The 17,452-nt window shown below is 45.0% G+C and overlaps 2 protein-coding genes and 1 pseudogene across 2 annotated transcripts in view; 2 read left to right on the forward strand and 1 right to left on the reverse strand.

Moving 5' to 3' along the window:
* Positions 1–1,406: 1,406 nt before the first annotated feature.
* Positions 1,407–3,262, reverse strand: LOC6044534 (translation initiation factor IF-2). Its single transcript, XM_001862003.2, has 3 exons — positions 3,068–3,262; positions 1,800–3,006; positions 1,407–1,734 (listed from the first exon to the last, which is right to left on the reverse strand). Exons 1-3 carry the CDS (start codon positions 3,134–3,136, stop codon positions 1,502–1,504), a joined length of 1,509 nt encoding a protein of 502 aa, XP_001862038.2. The 5' UTR covers positions 3,137–3,262; the 3' UTR covers positions 1,407–1,501.
* Positions 3,263–6,021: 2,759 nt separating this feature from the next.
* Positions 6,022–6,822, forward strand: LOC6052052 (annotated as a pseudogene).
* Positions 6,823–12,095: 5,273 nt separating this feature from the next.
* Positions 12,096–17,452, forward strand: part of LOC6044535 (protein MON2 homolog) — a 42,438-nt gene continuing 37,081 nt past the window's right edge. Inside the window, exon 1 of the mRNA XM_038252464.1 lies at positions 12,096–12,987. Coding sequence (XP_038108392.1) covers positions 12,859–12,987 — 129 coding nt within the window. The 5' untranslated portion in view covers positions 12,096–12,858. The remainder of the gene's footprint in view (positions 12,988–17,452) is intronic.

Raw genomic sequence — 17,452 nt, forward strand, 5'->3', positions numbered from 1 at the left:
GCGCGCGTTACTTTAAAAAACTCAGCTTGCATTTTTGCGAAGTAATGGTGCTTACGAACTTCTGGTATGGCGTTACACAGCGTTTCGACAAAAGGCTCTACTTCCAAAACCACTGCTTCCAAACAGCATCGCTCTTACTGGGTCCAGTACTTATACCTTACCTCGCTGACATTATCTTCGTCAAAAAAAGAATCTCTGATCGAGTCGATATCTACACACCTTGGGTCTTCGCAAGCATTCAAAAAACCAACACACATTCAGCAGGACGTAAATCGGAGAACTTTGAAAGCCAAATTTCAACCTCTGGAAACTTCTTCCGAAAAAGGGCATAAATCTCCTTGAAATTAGCCAGCACCAACCGCTTCTGTTTGATGACGCGTATGCCACCTTCCTTAACAGCTTATGCACTTCTTTTTACCAGCTAACTCATTGCTTATTTCGATATCATTGTAGAAGTTCTGAACCTTGAGTTCCATATCGGGTGAAAGCTCGTGTGCACATAATTCCCTTTTCTTTGACAATCTGCTTCCGTTTGACATCCATGATTTTTAAAACTCGCCAAACAAATCGCAGCCTCGATCGCAGCAAACTGGTGGTTGCTGAGGGAAAATGTCTTTGTCAAATATTTTGTTTTCCTTTGAAACCGTTTTGGTTTGTTCAGGTCCTGGCTTTAAACCAGACCGGATCGCACCGAAGTCGGGACAAGTGGCCATTTATTTCATGAATCCGGATCTCATACTTTTATCACGATAGTCCCATTTTATTTCCGAATCGGTTTGGCGAAAATCGTTGATGCTGTTCCACGGATTCAAATCGTTCAACGCCGAGTGGAGCTTGCCACCACGGTTTGACGTACAACAATGTACCAAACCTCACGAACCGTTTGAGTTGTTTAACCTCCTCACGCGTCAATTCGTATAAGCTACCTTGTTCCCGCAGCAGGTATATCTTGATGGCGTACAGCATTTTTGCCATCCACATGATGGCATGATGGATCGACCCGGGTTTTTTGAACCAAACAACCAATGTCAGCTCAAGCAGCTCCTTGTAGTCATCTCTAGGGCAGGTATTTACGCATTTCAGGTAGCTGATCACCGTGTCCTTGAGGGCACACTACTTGTTGGTGACTACCAACGGTGCTACCCTATTCTTCGGGATGTCCGCCCACTTGTTCCGGAACCGTTTAAATGCTGATGACCAACAGAACGGTGACAACTTTTCAACAATTTCCAAACAAGTTATTACGCAACTTGTCAAACACATCTCAATCAATCATAGTGAGCGCCTACATGAAAATGTAAAAACAAGGTTACTGAGTTGGCTCTTTCAAATTGGCAGATAATTTCAAGGGAGCTTCTGTTGACATAAAAGGATTTTCGAAGAAACGCAGCAAAAATTCAACCGTATTTCTCTTTATAAGGAAATTTAATTACAACTTCAACAATCCTCCACAATACTTACGAACAATTCTTACCAACTAAACAATACTTCCCCATCATAACTACTTCTTCGCAAAGAAGCTCATGATCGATCCCTGCTTGGTCTTCGGGGTTGGCGGCGTCACCTTGCTGGCCGGCTGCGCCTTCTTATCCGTTTTCGGTTCCGACTTACCCGTCTTTCCGGTGGCCGTAGATTCCTTCTTCCCATTTGTTTCCGAGTTGTTATTGTTGGTAGCTGATTCCCCCTCCCCTTCATCCTCTGACGCCGAAACCATTTGATATTCTTTGATTGTGGCTGCAAATTTGTAAGTTTTGGATTAGTTTGGATTTTATTAGGTGACAATTTTAAGGCTAACTCACTCAAATAGCCCTCCTCATCCATGAACGTCTTCGTAACAAGCTTCTTAACCTTAGCCCGACCCCGGTTCGCACTGCTCGAATCGTTCTCGACCGGTTTCTCCGGACTAAGCTCTTGTACGTCCTTCATTTCTGCATCGTCCGACTCTTCGACCTCGAACGCGACCAGCCGCTCCTCCGGTTCCTTCAACGCGCGATCCTCCTCTTCTTCCTCCTCGCTGGAATCCACCACCTGCACGATTCGACTCTTCTTGCTCGGGTTGGCCTTACCGGCCCCCTTCTTGACGGTCATCGGCTTCCGGACGCCGCCCTTCTTCTTCTCCGGCTTTTTATCCTGCGGTGTGCTCGGAATGACCTCGTCATCGCCGGAAGATTCATCGGAAATCATCCGCTTCCAGCGTGGCGTTTCGTCCTCCTTGGCGGGTTTTTTAGCCTCCGGCTTCGGGGAAGGTTTCTCCTCCTTGACTTTAACCTTGGCGGGTTTTTCAACGGGTTTCTCAACCGGTTTGGGCGCGGCCGGCTTGGCCGCCCCAGGTTTGTTCGAAAAGAACGACGCAATCGAATTCTTCCCGGTGGCCACCGGCTTTTTGGCGTCCTTCTTCTTGCTCGGGGACACTTTGGTCGGCGAACTTGCCGTTTTCTTCGGTGGCGATTCCTTCTTAACCTCCGCCGGAGCTGGAGGACTCTGCTTTTCCTCCTTCACCGCCGGAGCCTTTGCAGGTTCCGCCTTCGGAGCAACCTTTGCAGGTTCCGCCTTCGGAGCAACCTTTGCAGGTTCCGCCTTCGGAGCAACCTTGGATCCGCTCGCCCCAAATATCGATTTCGGCTTCGCCTCCTGCTTTACCACGGGCGCCGCCGGCGCACTGGCCACCGGAACAAACACCTTCATATCCCGTTTGTCCGTCTTCAACGGAAGAGAAATCGCCCGAAACTCCTGGTCCACCGGAATGTTCAACTTCCCGCCAGATTCCGACGCCACCTCCAGCGCGTACAGCATACTGGACACCTGCTCAGCCTTGGCCTTAATCACCTTCAGCCGCTTCTCATTTGCAACCGTGATAAAGGGCGTTCCCTTGGAGTCGGTTCCCCGCACGATAAACTCCGGCGAGAGCTTCGCCTTCGCCCCATTTGCATCAATCCAACGCTGCAGCACCTTAACGGCATCAGCGAAGCTGATCTCGTAGTTGTTGGACAAGGTTCGGACCGAAATCTGGAACGAACACCGAAAAAAATCAAAATCGTTTCTCACAAAGGAAATCTGCACAACAAACCTTCCCCTTGGAATCGAGCACGGTGTGGCTGATTTCGTCCAGGCAGGACTTTTCCACGGCGGTGTCCATCGCAGGTGCAGGTTCCGGAACGATTTCGCCGGAAATAGAGAGCAAAATTCACGAAATAACACGGGAAACTGCAGCAGGAGCGCAAATTCACGGGCGCGAACGAAAATCGACACCGTTTGACAGCTGTTTGTTTGTGGATCATGAGTTTCGCGCGCGCAACGGTGAAATTTCGAGAAGGGGTAGGACATGGAAGACACTGAAACAAATCAGCTCGAGAATATTTAAATTATAAAAGAAATCCCAGTCGCGACGTTTTAGCATTATTCTACCAGAGTTCTCACAGAACTGGATATTCTTACAGTATTCTAGCAGAAATGTTCCACTGTTCTAGCAGGATTCTGGCAGAACCAGCTTTGCTAGAACATTTCGTGATTGGGAAATAGAGTACCCATCCCTCTGGCACCACTGTAAATGTCTAGAATTAACGTTTGACCACAGAGTAATCCAGAGGACGCATTCCGAACAAATGGAGCCTAACATTTCAAAAGGGCACATAACTTTTGTAAACAATAGTGTATCCCTTACCCTAAAATGACAGTTTACATAAGGTCTGAAAGGGACACACTCTTGTCTACAAAAGTTATGTGCACTAATGAAATGACAAGCACGAAATGTCATCGAATTTTGTGGCTGGAACGTTGGGGGTCTTCTTTCATCGTGATGCCGGCCTCACCTTAACACGGCACTTTTTTTCGCCTCTGTCGCCTTCAAACATTAAAAACTGGACAAACATCACCGGAAACATCTGCCAGCAGTAACGCTGAAAAAACTTCATGAACCGAATCTCCTTCCCCTTTACAACGTGCGTTCTCTGTTCAAACAGCTCCATCGTGCTGGAGCAAAAGATCCTGCTGGCCATCTACAAGGTCCATAAAAGCAGCCACTTTAAGATCTCCGCGTTGTGCTGGTCCGCCCTTTCCAAATCCACCTTCGTAAAACTACTCGCGCAAGCGTTGCTCGGCATCGCGTTGGTTCGGACCTGCAGTGGGCACTTCCGGTATCGCGATGAGCATAGCAGCAACACCGGCTGCGTCCTGGAAGGCAGACGCCGCAAAGCGCGACCGGATCCGGTGCCGGTCATAGCTCTGGTGCTGTAAGTGGTTTGTGATAAGTGCGGTACGGACTGACGGTCTTGCACCATTGGACACTTTGTGCTTCCGCGGACGAATACTAAAGGCAACTAAGCACCACCCTTACACTCGTGCCTGGGTCGTAAACGGCCTGCTGTTGATCCGCTCGGTACACGCGTCGCAGCAAATTTTGTTGTTCCCGGCCATCAACTCAATCGCGATGAACGCGTTCGGGCAGGACTGGATCGAATACCTCGTTGTCTGCACTGGTATCCGTTGACGCCGTGTCTTGCTTTGGCCTTCGCTTCCTGCAGCTCGATGCTCATCTTTCCATCATGTTGGACACACTCTCGGCACTCAGACACAACTCGCACACCACATTCGACTTGCCTCCTTTGTTCACATTATCCGGCACATATTCACGCTTTTCCGGACCGCCCTCGTTTGGTCAACGATCTTTTTCGTCTGCAAATCGTCGTTCAGACTGTCCTCGACGTCCGCGTCTGACATGTCGACGTCGTCCTTGTCCGATTCGTTGGCGCCTTTGACGTCACCTTCCAGTTTGCCACCTGCTGCGGCAAAAGTTGATTTGTTGGATTTTTGTTCTGCTTTTTCCTTGGTTTCCACATTTCCGCATTCGCATTCTTGATGCTGCGTCATTTACGGCTGCTTAGTGGTTTTGGGGTGGATCCGCCGGAAGTTGACATGGTCGTAGTCCGGTTAGGGGTTGCATTTTCGTCGGATCGGGGGTTGCGGTTTTTCCGAGTCGATCGGGAGTGACAAATTCAAGAAACCTCGCAGCCACAGCAAACTGTCCACGATGGGCTAGCTGCTCGTCGCAATGGCCGGCAACTTCCGTCCGGTTCCGCCTCCAACCTAATTTCACGTTAAATCGGCGCCGCGGCCGTCAATGTACCATCTCCGTCCCCACCATCGCTCCTCTGCTGAAGTACGTCTCGCCAAACTAAAGGAAACAATTAATAAAAATCGAAGCATTTCACTCCAGGGTAACGCAGGCGAAATAGTTCCAGCCTGGTTCCGGCGCTTTTACGATCCCTTTCCACGCAACTGCTGCAATCCGTCCTGAAAAAACTAGAAATTCAGTTTATTTACATAAGGCTGCTCGAATCAACAAAAGTAAACATTGAAGCAGTGCGCCCAATTTCATGGGAAACTGCTAGAACAAATATTTTCTGGCAACTCTGACTGTGCAGTAGAGGGTACTGCGAGGGTAGAGCGTAAATGGTAAAAATGTGAGCTTGAGTCCCCTGCGAGGGTAGAGCGTAGATGATAAATCTTTGAGCTTGAGTCCCCTGCGAGGGTAGAGCGTAAATGGTAAAAATGTGAGCTTGAGTCCCCTGCGAGGGTAGAGCGTAGATGATGAATCTTTGAGCTTGAGTCCCCTGCGAGGGTAGAGCGTAGATGATGAATTTTTGAGCTTGAGTCCCCTGCGAGGGTAGAGCGCGAGGGGCGTGAAACTGGGCTTAATATATTTAATTTTCACATTTAATGTATTAAGGAATTAAATTCCGCTTGTCAACTAACATTTGACAGCGCCCAACCTACTTTGTCGAAAACATTGATTTTTTTTTGCATCTCCTTCATGCACCCATCTGTCAAATTTGTTTTGATTTGTTCTTGCTAAAAAATGTGCCGATGCCGGTCATTCTTTTGTTTCAAATTTATTTTAAAGACAGTTTCTGGAAGGAATTAGTCAATCCCGGTTGCTAGATGCTGCAAAAGGTGGTCCATTCTCCAATGTAAATACCATTTTCATTCTCTCGGAAAAATCGCAGCTTCCTTGAAGACATAACGATGACCGTGTTCATCTGCATCCTGTCGGGCCTGTTTACCGCAGTGGAACATTCTTCAATCCTGCCGGTGGAGGTTATTTCGGGTAATATTGACACCAGATATTTATTTTTCAAGTCATTTTTTGACATCTTGCAGGTTGCTTTTAAACCTGCGAAAAGAACAGCATGGTCTAGAGCAGGATTCGCAGTGGGCCAGTCAAAGCAGATCATCACAAAGATTGGATTGGAATGGGTTCTCCGTTTGCACCTTAAGCAAAATACGTAACGAGGCTGCATACCTTTTGCTCGCCGGAAACGCCAACACCGAGAAAATCCTGAGCTCAGTCGGTACTGGAGCCAACTCGACCCGCGTCAACAAGGTGGTTAACGAGCTAAAGGTCAAGTCCGTCGAGGAACTGATCGCTTCTTGCCGCGAAATGCCGTCTGGTGGCGCTGCCCCGACCGCTGCCGCCGAGGAGAAGGAGGAAAAGAAGAAGGAAGTGTCCGAACCGAGGAGCATGACGACATGGGCTTCAGTCTCTTTGGGGGCGCTGGCGTTTTTGCCCCCGAAGACGGCAGAACGGCACTGTGTCGTGCAGTCGTTTTGGAAGTGTGCTAACTATTTAAGTGCAATAAAATAAATGAAAAAAGAAGAAAGATGCATGCCACGCATCAGCACATACACAAAAGTGTAATTATTTTTTCGTATTTTGTCATTTTGCTGCGTGTTGAAACTTTTGGCTTTGAGTTGCTTGAATTAAAACAATAAATAAACTATCTTCTGCTTGTGTTTATGCTTCCCACGATGAGCTGGTCGTTCATGATTGTTCACCATCACGACGTCGGCTGGGAAGACCAGATCCTCAAGGATGGCGTCGTCCTCCAGGAACAATTGGGGGTCTTATGACATCGCAGCGAGTGTTGGGAACGCAACAGTAAGCTTTACATCGATGAAACAAGCCGACATCTGGAGACATGTCTGGCAGGCCTCAAGGCACTTGGCGGGAGTGGCGGTAAAAAGACAAGTCCCAAATTTTGGTCGGTGGGTGGCGCGATAGCGAAACTAGTAACAGTTTAACAGAGAATGGCCTAAAACGAAGCAATAATTAATTGAAGATCAACTAGGGTCAGGTTTTTCCTTGCCATTTTATTGTAGAACTTCTGTCGGCGACGCTTCCTCCGTAATTTCAATCTCCACCGGGGAGTCATCCGTGTTCATATGTTCGGCTACGGTAAAGTCCGATTCCTGTTGTCGGGCGGCCAGGATTTCTTCCGGCGGCAGAACATCACTTGCGACAAAGCAAGTCCACGTCGATAGAGTTGATGGAAGAGGCATCCGGAACGCGATCGCACAGGGAAGATATCACGCAGACGATGTTGGTTACTGACGGAGGCAATTCGCCGGAAGATGCGCTTTTTGGTACAGGTTTATTCGATACGGTTATTCCAACGGGACAGCTCGGCGTGAGCGTGGAGACGATTCATCTGTATGGTAGCAACGGGTTTGCAAAACTTGGAGTTGATTCAGGGCTGGAGTTCTGCACAGGTAATCCGTAGCTCGACCACAATGCGTTCCGCTCGGATATGGTATGGTTGGTGCGTCGTTCCCCCACCGAGCACGCCGACAAAGTTTGCTCCCGCTTGCGGTTCAACAAAAACAACAACAACAATTGTGCGCAATATCGAACTGTCAAATCAATGTGGTATAAAAAGAGGTGGCGATGTTTTGATCGTAAACTCTCGTTAATTAATTAATTTCAGCAGTTAATTAATTAATTTATTTAATTTTTTACTACTGTCTCGCCCCTCGGGGCGTGACATTGGCCTTAATGTATTAATTTTTCCATTTAATACATTAAGGAATTAAATTCCTCGCGTCATTCGATGTTTGACAGCACCACACCTGCTTTGAAAACATTGATTTGCCTCGTGTCACTTTCGCTCGCACAACTGTCAAGTTTGTTTTGATTTAGTTTTTGAAAGAAGATACGTCGCGAGCTAGAATTATTTTTTTATGAAATACTTGGGATTTGAGGTCGTTGCCATAATTTTTTGGCTTCGAAACTCATCCAATGGAGAATTGAAGAGGCGGAGGCATCGGCTGAACGACTGGGAGAAGTGCACGAGGATTTGGTCCGATCGTAACAGAGGGAGGCGAGGTTGCAGCTGGATCTGAACGTGTTGACGACGCCGAGCATGCCAGACCCGCCGTGGTCGCAGTGTCCGACGCCACCTCCGGCGATGTATCAGCATTATTTGGAGAGTTTGCAGCAGCACCATAGGCGGGGAGCAAAGTAAGGAGGCGATTTTGAACGATGGGAGATTGCTGATTAATTTTGTGTTTGTTTTAGGTGGTTTCTTTGTCGGTTTTCCGCCAAGCTTCCCGTTGTCTAATCCGGCTTAGATGCGCACCTGTTCGGTAGACGATTTCCTGTCATAATTGATCAGCCGCCGTCGACGATTCCAGTGAACTTTTCACCACCGTTTAAAATGATCCCCCCGTTGCCGCCGTTGCACCTGCTCCGGAACCAGCAACAGATGCAGCACCATCGTGGCAAGCTGGACCGATCCGTGGAGTACGAAGCGTACGTGAATCTGACGAGCGAACGGGACAAGCAGTGCCAGCTGGTGATTCAGCGGTCGCAGCGGAACGAGATCACACCTTACTACAACGATTACTTTTTTGCGTGTTCCGCGCTCGGAACTTGCGTTGAATAGTGATTTTTATTTGCCCATTGTTATAAATAAATACAAGCTATTTTATACCTTAGTTTATATTTGAAAGCAAATTCATTCATCAAATTCTGGCCACCATGATGTGATAATCGAGCGGTCGATGAGCACCTTTAACTGCCGGGGCTTTATCCGAATCGACGAAGACTTGTATTTTTCGTCCGGCTGCGATTGGTGAGAATGCTGCTTGTAGAATCCGGATGGCCTTTCGCGGGGTTCGCCTTCAGCTCCTGGCCAGTCTGATCCTCGTTTGAATTTCAAAGGAATCCCTAAACGAATCCCGCTATTACAGATCCGTTTCATGAAGCGACGATCTGACGAAGTTCAACCGTCCCGGCGGACTTGAAGGAGGTAGACCCCATTTACAGAGGAATGCGTTGTTGACTCTCAGTGACCCTGAACCGTTTGTTTTTTCACTAATCGATCATGCAACCTTCTGGGAACCACAGCCAAGGTCAGCGGACATCCGCGAAGGTACTGTCGTACACATCGGTCAAGGTGCAGGGAGCAGTCACGCTGCTGGGATTTGATCTAGATACGTCGCTCACCAATGAAGAAGACTTGCTATAGCTGGAAAATCTTGTCAGGTCGTGGACCAGCCTGATTAGGAAAGTTTGTCTCTCTATCGCGACGTAGATGAAGATGGCCTAAAAGAATGCAGCAGTGAATTAAATCATTGGAGTCCAACTAAATCAACTTTTATAATACCTTCTTGTTGAACTCGGACTTGCCACCGGGATGCACCTACAGCTCTGATATGGCCTGGCCAAATCCTACTCTCGAACGTATCGGGCTCGGCGGACGTTTTCGTATCGCACCGGCAACGTTAGCGGCTTTCTGCTCAATTGTCGGAATCTCCGGACGGAACTTGAACTTTTCGTTTCGACGCCGTTGTCACAAAACGCCTGACTGCAACTGGGAGATGCACACCTGGTTCTGGAGGAGGCAGCACAGAACATCGTCCGGCGCGTTGGCGAGTTTGGGAGTAGACTGACCTCTTTCGTCGCAGTCATTTCATCGTCCACCCACTTGCATCGTTCCTATATCCAGCTGACGGTAATCACGAAAACTCTGGGACCGCCCGAGAACCATTATGCCAGTTACCACCCGTTACTGGTGGTGATGTTGCTGCTGAGGAACATCATCGTTAAAGGTTTGCCGACGGGAAGGCTGACACAACCACTTTCCGGAAATTCATTTTGTGGTAAATGATCCTGAAACGAATAAGTACACATAAAAATAGGAGCAAACCTGCCGGATTGTGCCACGTTTCACCGAAGTTAGTGATACAATCACCTGCCGCAATCAAACGCTCACCTGGGGAAACAGCTCTTGCTGCAGGTGCTGCTGCTGATCCGGGTGTCCACTGCCAACGCCGTCCCGTTGTAGTTATTATTGTGATCGATGAACCGGCCCTCGCCGCTGCCTCCAACTTTTGTAACCATTTAGAGTCTCCGCTGCCGGAATGTCCACCGGAATGATCTCACGATGAACCACCACCGGGAGAAAACATTCCCGTAAAACGGACTTTTCGGCGCCAAACAAATTGCACCAAACACAACAACAACACTCGCAATGTCAAACTGTCAAGTCAATGTGGTTTAAAAAGAGGTGGCGATGTTTTGATCGTAAACAAACGTTAATTTCTCGTTAATTAATTAATTTCGGCAGTTAATTAATTAAATTATTAAATTTTTTACTTTTGTCGCGCCCCTCGTCCTCCTCCTCCTCTTCCACAAGCACGCGAGCCACACTTCCTCTAACAAGGATGCCCCGGGTTCCGTTCTCCGTGCAGAACCGGAGAATCACTTTTCTTCCTGCACAAAACTTACCTTGCCAAAGTTCCTAAGTTTTCAGCAGCACTGCGGAACACCAACTCACAGCCACGAAATTATTTTGTTTTGACTTGTCAAAACGTGAATTGCAATTTTAGAACTAAAAAAAATACTAAAATTTAGGATTTTTTAAGAAGTACTTCAGTGTTCTAAAAAAATCCTAAATTTTAGGAAGAAAAAAATACTAATTTTTAGGTATAATTTGACAAGCTAGAACATAAGTTCAAAAAATACTAAAAATTAGGAATTTATACCTAATGTCCGTTTTGCGTGCAGGGCGATGCTCTCTCGAACCTACTGTTCATCATATCGAGCAATTAAATGTGAGAGTGTGTGCGTGCAACATGGAGTTAAACTTTTCAAAGTGCCATGGTAACCTTCACAGCAACTTCACAGAAAGTTTAACTCCATGTTGCACACACTCTCACTTTTAATTTCTCGATAGCGTTGGAAGGTGCTGCTCGAAGGGCAGGCGTGCATAGAAACGGAACACTCATCACTAAATCGCACATGCTGCTTGGATACGCTGACGACATCGACATCATTGGTATCGACCGTCGTTCAGTGGAGGAGGCGTTCGTCCCTTTCAAGCGGGAAGCTGCGAAGATCGGACTGACCATCAACACTGCCAAGACCAAGTATCTGGTTGCTGGCAGAGCGCGTGGCAGTGCAGGTGAAGGCGTTTCGGAGGTGGAAATAGATGGAGAAAGATATGAGGTGGTGGATGAATTTGTATATCTTGGTACACTCGTGACGTGCGACAACGATGTGAGCTGCGAAGTGAAACGGCGGATTAGTGCTGCAAACAGGGCCTTCTTCGGTCTTCGTAGCCAGCTAAGGTCCCGCAGCCTAAGGACGCCTACGAAAATCACGCTGTACAGGACCTTGATACTCCCTGTAGCTCTTTACGGTCACGAGTCGTGGACGCTAAAGGAGGCTGACCAGAGAGCACTTGGGGTCTTCGAGCGGAGAATCCTGCGTTCTATCTTCGGCGGCAAGCAAGTAGGGGACAGGTGGCGCAGGCGCATGAACTTCGAGCTGTACCAAGACTACAAACATGCTGATATCGTAAAAGTCATCAAGCACGACAGGCTGAAGTGGGCTGGACATGTAGCCAGAATGTCGGACGAGCGGGCGGCTAAAACGATATTCAGCAGCGAACCTGGACGGGGTCGTCGGCTTCGTGGAAGGCCTCGTACGCGTTGGCTGTGTGCAGTCGACGAAGATGCAAGAGCGGCCAACATTGTAGGCGACTGGAGACGAGCGGCCCAAGATCGAGCATCCTGGAAATCTTCGATTAGTTCAGCGTTGGGTCGATAGACCTGTTGCTGATAAAGTAAGTAAGTAATGAGCACAGGGGGAGATGAGCAATATGAAAAAAAACCCTGAAAATAAAATCATCTGAACCTGACCCTATTCCACATTCCTACCCCTCCACCACTGTTTGTGGATTGTAACTTTGTGGACTCTCAAATTTGACAGCTGTCACTCGCCACGGTGGAAAACTTTGCGTGCGACCGACGACATCATCATCATCAGATCAGCAAAGTTTTCATTCACTAATCCGTTCTCCGACGTCGTCAGTTCGTCGCGTAGTTGGAAGAAAAAAAGTGATTTTTCGGGGAAAAACATCAGCAGATTTTCCTCTGAACGATACCGTGGGGAAAATTGCAAGTATTCTAAAGTTTTGTGGTGTTTTTGCGAGTGGATGTAAAGTGCTTAAAAGTGATTTCGCCAAAGTTTGAAAAAAGTGCATTTCGTGGCCAAAGTGATTCTCCCCCACCTTCCGAGAAAAAATTTGATTGTGCAAGAAAAACGCAGTGATAACATCGTAGGCGTCGGGGCACCCTCCCCGCCAGAGTGGGAGACAGGGGGAAAAAATCTCCAAAAGGAGGAAAATTCGCGACTTTTTGTTGCGAGCGAGCGTCTCAAGAGTGCTGCAATCTCCGGCCTACTTTGCATTTATTTACATTGCCTTTGATGCTGCTGCACCACTTACGTGTCAATCCTGGCAGAAGAAAATAACATCGCACTGGTGCAGCTGCTGGGGACGGAACGGGTCACCGGAGGAGGAGGGCAATGAGTGGCCACCGCAAAGTCAAAGAAGCTCTGCCAGCCGGGAAAAAGTTTGAAGATTTGAAGTGATTCTTTTTACTGTTGAAGGCAAATAAAAACATCTAGTAAAAGGGTGCAAAAATCCGACAAAAAAACCGAAATCCAGTAATCTTACGTAAGTTTCGCCTCCCCCGGGGGTAGGTTGGCCACCACACCAAACAGATTCTGTGGCCAAAATGTCGTCGTCGTTTGCGGCAGGTGGCACCACGGACAACGAGGCGGCGCAAAAGTTCCTCGAGGCGCTGCAGACCGACTTCCGGAACCTGTCGCTGGAGACGAAGAAAAAGTACCCGCAGATTAAGGAGGTAAGAGGGAGGGGAAAATGCCGGCAGCGAGCTTTGCCGTCCTCGATTTTTATCCTTTTGCCCTAGTGAAGTGGGATGATAAGCCTCGTCACGGTCGTGTCACGTAGAGAGTGCCCCGAGAAGTGGTTTCGTCAGCAGCACCTAGGCAAGGTGGTGCAGGAAAGATGTCGAGATGCTTTGAGCGAAGGGTCGAATTAAATTAACAGCGTCAATGTTGGTTAATTTAGTGCACAGAGTAGTGATGAAACTGCGAGTGGGTGTGGAGAAAGAAAAAAGATGTTGTCCAGTTTGGGCACATACACGTTTGAGTGCGAAAAAGATTCTCAGTTTTTAATTTGTAGAACTTCTGCTTCATGCTCATGATTTGCGCTTTAGCATTTCTTGTTCAGAGGTTATTTATTCATTTATCATATTTTGTATGTGTAAATGATTGATTAACTGTCCCATGTCATTTGTGGTAGATTCTGACTTTTTGTCATTATTAGGTTTAGTTTGATGTTTACTTTTCGACAAACACATAAAATCTAGTACTTTGTTTGGAAATTCATTGAAATCAACACCAAGTATTGTGTCTTGTTTACCTATTGTATAACAAGAGGATTACAAATAAGAGTGATAAACTGCTAATTGGGATGATTAGAGATTCATGGGGTAAATAGGAACCCACGGGACAATTATGCGTAGAAACATAAAAAACGGTCGAAAAATTTCAATCGCTTTTTTCTCAGTTGTACTTTTTTGAACAAACTTAATGTCCCCCTTCTAAATCGTCGCAAAAAATCAGGGGAAATCTATCATCAACTCTAAATGTTTTTGAATGCGTTTTCTTGTGCTCTTAATCATATTTAGAATGTCTTTAGCTCGATTTACAATATTTAGAATCAACGCTTAGATATTTCGAAAACTATTGTTGGCTAAGTATGTAACTGGAATGGTTCAAATGTATTTTATAATACTATTTTCATTCATATGTCGAAAGTATAGCTTGAAAATTATTTTTTAATATTTTTTTGACCCCTTCGAATTTGGTCATTGTCGAGATACATAAACTTTTAAAAATATTTGCAACAGCCTTATTATTTTTTGGTTCAAATTCTTTTCTTTTTCATAGATTTTCTTTAAATTTGTTTTTCAAAACCTTTGAAAAATATTTTTATCAGCCAGAGTTTTTTTTTTAAGTATTTTTGTGTTTTTTTTATTTCTTCAAATTCTTTTGTATAATTTCAGAAAAATTATCTTTTTATTTTGTTTTTAATTTTTTAAACCTTTTCAAAGCAGGCCAAGAATTGATACCTAAGAGCATGCAATGGCACTGACCTTGTTGCGTGCTCTTCGGTTGACGTCCACGTTAGGAACATCCTGGAAGGAGCGTAACTAACTACATCCGTAGTTCTGTTAGATCATCCGAATTATCTTGATCAGAACAGTATAGCTCTGGTTCCTTGCAAGTGTCCTATTTTCTTACCTCCACGTTGGCTTGGTTTTCATGATGACCTAGCTGGTGGCCTGTGGAAACGGATCGTAATTCTTTGACCACCGCGGGTCAGAGTCGAGACGGCTGAAAGAAAGGGGCGCAACAATGTGGGAAAGGGAAGTAATTTGTGATTGTAGACGGTATTGTTTCGATTCGCAGTATGTTGAGTCAACTGCTGTGGATGTACCTAAAACATCGCACAACGGGGGTTCTTTACTAATTCTCACTTCTTCACTGATTCTTCTATTTAATATCCATCATTTGATTTTTATTTTACTAACTTTTGATTATCTTATCTCTCAAAGCTTTTCCACTCTTTTTTTACCAATTGATACTGCTGTAACAAACTTTTTTTTTTTTCCTTAAAAATATACTTTTCCTTAATATACTAGTAATATAAAGTCTATTTATCATTTGCCTAATCTTTTTTGATTTTTTTGCGAATTTATTTATTTGAATAATTCTCTATCTGTCCTATAAATTATCATTACTATAATCTAAGCTTGTTTTGTATCTCTATTTATTAACTATTGCCTTATTTTACATCTAATACATCTAGCTTCTCATTTTTATTCTTTGAAATACGATCATCATTCTCTTACAATTGATACTTGATTTTTATAAAATAAATTCTCTTTTACTGTCTATTGTTTTCAATCTTCACCCTTTTTTTCAAACTAGTGAGGTTTGAGCCCTTACTCAATTTATGGAATGGTTAAAGAATTAACACAAATATTACTATTGTATTTTTGGTAAACTTTTATAACATGCTTAGGACCAAAAATTGTAACAAAACACCGCGACAAAAGAAATAGCAACATAAAAACACGACTCAACACTAGGAAAGGTTTCAGGAGAAAACAATACACAGTAAAATAACAACTAGTTTTTGAATTCAAACTAAAAATAAAACAGTTTTTGCTTTAATGAAAATTGATAGGCACACTTTAAATGGTTAGGCGCTTATACTTACATCAAACCCTACGTAATGTACCACCCCCGGCCGAGTTAAAATGCGTAACCGGAAAAGAAGGTGTGCATGCCTGGCACGAACACTCAAAGCGTGTTCTAGCGTGCTGCTCGTACTGACTCAGAGCAAGGGTGAGATGTAGGTGTAAGGGCAGTGCGTGTTCGTCGGGAACCTGGTGCATAAGATCGGTCAAGGCCCGTTCTTACACTGAAAATTGCGAAATGCTTATAATATGTTTTAAATTATATTGAAGGATTTTGTGTTATTTTTAAAGACCGTTGTAAACACACAATGTTTATGTACCCCAATTCTAAATCGTCTCAAAAAACGTAACTTAATCCACCCTAAGGTGGTTGGTGCCTTCCTCACATTTAGAAAGGTCTGTTAATTACCTATCCAACGACAGGTCGCATTATAGATTCAAACAACGTTTTCATCAAAATGTGCGAGATCCGGCCTCTAAAAAGTGCATAAATAACACTTAAGTGCTTATCCAGGTTTTTAAGCGAAGATGGCGTTCAAATTGTGAACGCCAGAATTGTCAAAATCGCGCAGTGGTACCAACATTACAAAAAAAGTGTGCCATGGCATGACAGCCATACTTTTTTTCTGATGTTGGTGCTACTGCGCGATTTTGACAATTCTGGCGTTCACAATTTGAACGCCATCTTCTAATCTAATCTAATCTAATCGAACACAAGCGCAGCCAGTCCGAAGAAAGCATCCTGGAAGAACTTGTGGTAAGATTACGCCTCAAGTCCTTTCTTGTCAATATTAATGATTACAGTACATCCGAGTTACCCCGAAAATGTATAGCAAAAATTAAAGCGGCCAGGCCTACTGCGTTGCATTAACCGCAGAGACAGATTCTGTGAACGGATCACATTTCACAGAATCATCAGGGAGGAAGGATGCGTGGACATACCGTACCAAACGCTCCGAATCAGTTGTGGTGTGGTGTGTTAGTGTAAATTTGGCAGATAATAATATTTAGAGGCGGGGGGGGGGGTTGGGAGGGGGAGGAAATGAGGATAGGAAAAAGGGAATTTGGGAAAGGGATAATATGGATATATCATTTGATCAATAGAATATTATATAAAATAAGGGAAAAAAAATCTTCTATCAAATAATGATAGATAAAATGGATAGATCTCACCAAATCAAGATTCAGATTCAACGATCCATAATAAACCTCCTTCACAAGCAAAATTCCGATCCATCGGCTTGGTAGATTTCGTAGGGATCGGAACCCAACATTCCAATTTCCTTGGAACAGCTTCCCGACGTCTTCAACGATATCCATACGAAAGGAAAGTAGAAATCCCTTCTGGACCAACACTCGGAAGACTTCACTCTTTCTGCAGAAATGTCCAGTTCTTCGCTTTGGCAGCTTACACCTCACAAAGTTTTCCGCGGATGATGACATTACAACCAACTGTCAGAAAAGGCAAAATACGGATCTAATATCTGGTTTAGACACTTTAATTTTCTAAAATTTTCCTAGAAGGTTAATTTTAAATTCGAAAAAAACATGACGCAGCAAAAAAATTTCACGCCCGCACGCACCGATTACTACGATCAACCCTCGTTCACAATTTGAACGCCATCTTCGCTTAAAAACCTGGATAACTTTTGATAGCGTTGTCAGATATGCAATCTATTTTGAACTCGTTGGAAAAGTCTTTTGAATACCTTTCTAAAAATGTATAACATGACGGGGTTTCTTGCAAAAACCACCCTGTTTACATTCTTCCGGACTTTTGCTAAAATCGTTTTTTAAGCATAACTTTTGAAGTACTTAACTAAACATTATAATTTTCAATAGCGACTTATGGGACCCCAAGACGGATCGAATGAGACCAAAACAGACAAAATCGGTTGAGCCAATGCCGAGATAATCCAGTGCAAATTTTTTTGATCAACATCCCACCACACACACATACATTTGCTCAGAATTTGATTCTGAGTCGATATGTATACATGAAGGTGGGTCTAGGAGGTCAAATTAAGAATTTCAATTT

This window comes from Culex quinquefasciatus, chromosome 2 (assembly GCF_015732765.1).
Source record: "Culex quinquefasciatus strain JHB chromosome 2, VPISU_Cqui_1.0_pri_paternal, whole genome shotgun sequence".
NCBI lineage: Eukaryota > Metazoa > Arthropoda > Insecta > Diptera > Culicidae > Culex > Culex quinquefasciatus.